Source organism: Bombus vancouverensis, unplaced genomic scaffold (genome assembly GCF_051014615.1).
Source record: "Bombus vancouverensis nearcticus unplaced genomic scaffold, iyBomVanc1_principal scaffold0029, whole genome shotgun sequence".
Taxonomy (NCBI): Eukaryota; Metazoa; Arthropoda; class Insecta; order Hymenoptera; family Apidae; genus Bombus; species Bombus vancouverensis.
The window spans coordinates 717,698-722,263 of record NW_027468920.1 but is presented as its reverse complement, the minus strand read 5'-3'; the positions used below and the strand labels follow the sequence as shown (position 1 = coordinate 722,263).

Genomic DNA, 4,566 nt, shown 5'->3' with positions numbered 1-4,566 from the left:
AGGAGCAAAACTGACACAGTTCCGCTTGTGACGCGAGACGGAGATTATCGTTTCACTTCCTTTAACGCATTTTTGCCATTGAAAGACACTAATTTCTGTGACTTGCTTTATCTCTGTTATAAATCTCTCTTTATATTTAAAATTTTATAGTTTTTGTGCAAACGTAAAAGGTAAGTAAATATTAATAAATATTATAGTAATATAATATAATGCTATATAATAATATTAATAAATACTTCGCTATTTACTTATTTTATTTCCATTAAGGTATATTGTATTTTTCATTGCATTACTTTCATTTTTATTTAGTGTAATAATAAACGCATACGTTAATATTCATTGGCATTAGTGTAATTGTAAGCTTCACTGTAAATTTAATAAAATTTATAAGAACGGAATTATTAAAAGGGTATATATGTGTAATTAAACTAGATTCTATTCTCAATGTTACTTCATTATTTTATTATTGTTTCATATATATATATTTTTTTTTAATTTACATGTGCTTCTAAGTTAATAGAACTAAACACATGTGTATGTATTAATTGCTATATACGTCATAATTTCAACCATAATATTAAATTATGGTATGTATTATTAAAAAGTATAGTTTAATGTATATATTAAATATATATCATTTATTCGTAGATTTTAAATATGGATACTGGATCAAAGAAGGAGATTAAAGAAATGATTACCAAAGATATATCGAATATACATAATTATTCCTTGGATGTTAAAAAATATATTAACAACCAGCTTGAAGACACTCTGGATTATTTACATGGTTTAATTGCTGAAATACCACAATCAGTCCCTGGCCCTTCAACTACAAAGAGGCCGAAAGTTTTGAAGAAAGAAGGTTATCGCCGTAAAGAGACTATCCCAGAAAATGATATTATCAATACTGACAATACAGTAACAGATTCAGCAGTACATGATAAAACAGAAAATAAAGATGTAAAAACTGGGGATGTGCTGGAAACAACAATTGACCGAACAAAAAGAAAGGCTGCAATAAAAGCTGCAATTAATATTAAAAAGCAGCAGTCAATGTCACTTGTTACAAAATTACGAAGGCTAACTCTTGATGATGACAGTAATGTAAATGTTTGTGTCATATTATGATGAAATTTAATACTTTCAATCTTACCCCATATCTTATGTTACTAATCAATACTAACCCTTATATGTAGTATCCAATAATGTTTGATATCGGTTAATTAATGCGTCAAAATCTAATTGCTTATACAATTGTATGTACATTGTGTATATAAATACTACTATAACGTTGTTAAATATATTCTAAATTTTTAGAGGAAACGTGGAGGCCGACCTAAAAAAAAGGAAAGTGCTAGAAGTAGTTCAGATGAAAAAAACACAAAAGGTCCTACAAAACATAGTAAAACAAAAAAGAATGTTTTAAGCGAAACAATTTCAAAAGAAGATGCAAAACAGCCAGAAAGGATTGAACCATTAAAGTCTTCAATGACAACAAGAGATAGTAATATAAAGAGAACTTTTTCACGGAGTGAAAACACGAAGGGTAAATATTCTAATATTATTGATGATACAGTAATTCCATCAGCAAGAAATGATATTGAAGATCCTTCAATGTGCGAGAATGCACTTGAGAAATTTACTCCTCTTATGAATTCCACGATGGACATCAATTCTACTTATACGCAGAAGATGATGGACGCTACCGCAATTGTAGAACCTTTATCACCAATAAAATCAAACGAAACGGTAGTAATTAATAAAAACTTGGCTAGTAGTATAGGAAAAAATAATGAACCTAAATTTACATCACGGTCGCCAATAACTCTGCAGGAGGAGGTTCAGCAGCTGAATCAAGCTATTGGACTCACCGAGTTCGAAGAATTATTCGCAGAAGATGAGCCATCCCGTGAAAGGGAAATGTCTAATAGAAACATGACGAAACAGGACATTCAAAATGAAATGAAGAAAAATGTGCCCGTAAGAAGGAGAATCGAGGCCTTTGAAAAAGAAAAAATTTCAGAAAAAGCCATTGTTCAAAAACTGGCACGAAGATCTGTCGAAAAAGCAAAAAAAATCTTATTAGCGAAACAAAAGAAGGAGACTCAGATGATGACATCGCAGGTAACATTACAAACAGTATCAAAGTATTCTTCTGTTATAAAAACACAAGCTATTATTCATTCGATATTTTATCCAAAATATAGCTCCAAACAGTAAGGTCCACTTCTGTTTTGCACAGTAAACCTGACGACGACACATCGGACGATGAAGCCAGACCAAGGCGTACAATTCCACATTAGGCGCAATGTAAGTGTTGTTTTACTTAATGAGTTAATAAACATTATAATGCATGGAGTACTCGAATTTTTATCAATTTTAGCATACATACGCGAAAATGAACTTGCAATGCAACGATAAATTCCGAAGAAAGCAGTCTATAAATTCTTTGATAGAAGAATGTGCACACCAGATTTAACTGAAATGTTTGAAAATATAGATAGGAGTAGATTGCAATGCACGTCCAGTGCAATATGGAAGACACCACCGCGTTATTCCATGATGGAAAACGAATAGAAGTTATAATTTGTTAAACTGAATGTTGTTGATTTCAAATTGTGCCTTAGAGCAGGAATACTTGCCATACCTTGCGTGTAATATAAAAATGATGTTACATTGCAACTATCGTTAAAAGATGTATGTGTTCTTAAAATATACCAATGAACGTAAGACTATTTCACTTTTTATATTTTAGAATGATCATAGGCATATATTACTTTTATTATACTAATCAAATTTTACCATTTTTTCTTATTTATATGTATCTTCTTAAGAATTAATAAATAAACCAATTAATAAATAATTGTTTTGGTACGACTTTTTAATGAGAAGTAAATTTTATTAGATTTGCCTTATTATCACTGTCGTGTAATAATTCGCGAGATACGCGTGATATAATTCGCACGATTAAATAGCACTGGTGATTTCGTCTCTTCGTGTAACGAGGAGGGTCTGGTAAATGGGTCGACCGTGGACGTTCAATCTTGTAAGAGAACAAACGGCGGCACCGTATCGTCGAGCATTTTTCTTTCGGTCAACAGCCATCCATTTTATATTTAGCACATTCGGTTGCGACGCTAAATTTTCGTTACACCACCAGTTGTTTCGTCTGAAATTCGCGTGACGTAAGTGCATTACACTTTCGCATCCGTCAGCCATTCCTGCGACCACTTCGCGTGCGTTAACTCGATAATATTTCGTCTCTGTTACCTTGTCGCCGTTGCTGCTTGACACATCTCGCTTGCTGGACGACTGATCGATGAAAATTAAAACGGGACGCTGATTTACCGTATCGTTATTTTTGTGTCAGGTATTCTCTTTTTGCCGTTTCGGCGAATTATTTTCATTTCGAACTTTTTTAGTCTTATTGTTACGTCGATTCTTATATTTCAAGATCTAGTCTTGTACGTACGCTGGGGAGCGCTTTTATTTATTGATTCAACAAAGAATATCGTTGTAGGTGTCATACATGCGAGTAAAAGTAACGAAGTACGAGCAGTTTCACTGTAACATACTTCCTGATAATTTCTCGTTATTTATACCATAAGAAAGTATCAAAGAGGAACTCTTATCTCGAACGTGGATCTATTTGTCGATAATGCATGCGTGTAATACTCGAGTGTCGTTCATACAGCGTAAATATACGTGCAGATACGTAAACCTTTTATGATTTTTGTATCAAAGGCAGACCTGCTATAATACTCGCAAGTGAAATATAATTCTACGAAAGAAAATGGAGCAAAAGAGTTTCGTTGGTAATATATTCTTCCTTTTTCATCACAAGTTTCCTTTTTGTTGTGCTTCTGTTACATTATAATCCTGTTAGATTTACGCGCGTAAAATTTCACTTTGTTGCACTATATCTCATCATCGCCATCTGCCGAACACCTGTGAGAAACGCGGTTTACTTTGTCTCAAAGCGAGCAAACGTCTAATTTCACAAATTGGATTTTCATCAACAGCGAGAAGGGCATATGCGATGTAAAGGAGGCTGTAAGGGCGTCCTAGGGCTTACGGTGGTTGTCGCGATGCCGGAAGTGGCGCCGAGCAGACACGTCAAGGGAGAATCAGAATCGCTATTGGGAAAACCATCACGAACATTTGTCCTTCGCGCCACCAAAATTCTATCTTCTGAGATATTTTTCGCGTTTCCGAGGTCATCGCCACTCTCCTTAACTTTGCCTTACGATGTATAATATCTCGATGTTACGGTAGTTAGAAATTTGTATTAATTTGGAGAACCTTGCAAAAGTACGCAAATCTGCTACGATAGTCGGATAGAGAGTATCGGCAGAGATCTGTTCCTTTATCGTGAAACACTCTCGGACAACTTAGATGCTACCAGATATCGATTCTCGCATCCAACCATTTCGTAATAAACGTAGATCACCCAAGAAATTTCTCAATTGTCATCCGTTAATTTCGCGCAACTTTTGCTTTATTTTAGCTACGTGGGAACCTATTAGTGCGCAAATGTTACCTCGAAAATGTTACTCCTCTGTGCCA

General features: G+C 34.1%; 1 protein-coding gene across 4 annotated transcripts; it reads left to right on the top strand.

The window, feature by feature from the left end:
- Positions 1-438: 438 nt before the first annotated feature.
- LOC117164274 (uncharacterized) lies at positions 439-2,863 on the top strand. Of its 4 annotated transcripts, XM_076626741.1 has the most exons (5): positions 451-1,110; positions 1,318-1,749; positions 1,834-2,124; positions 2,208-2,310; positions 2,384-2,863. In XM_076626741.1, the coding sequence occupies exons 1-4, from the start codon at positions 658-660 to the stop codon at positions 2,301-2,303; spliced, it is 1,272 nt and encodes a 423-aa protein (XP_076482856.1). In that variant the 5' UTR covers positions 451-657; the 3' UTR covers positions 2,304-2,310; positions 2,384-2,863. The 4 variants fall into 4 exon arrangements, 3 of the variants coding, with proteins under 3 accessions (XP_076482855.1, XP_033203121.2, XP_076482856.1); XR_013061024.1 differs by having other exon boundaries at positions 439-1,110; positions 1,318-2,124; positions 2,243-2,310; XM_076626740.1 differs by having other exon boundaries at positions 449-1,104; positions 1,318-2,124.
- The last annotated feature ends 1,703 nt before the right edge of the window (positions 2,864-4,566 follow it).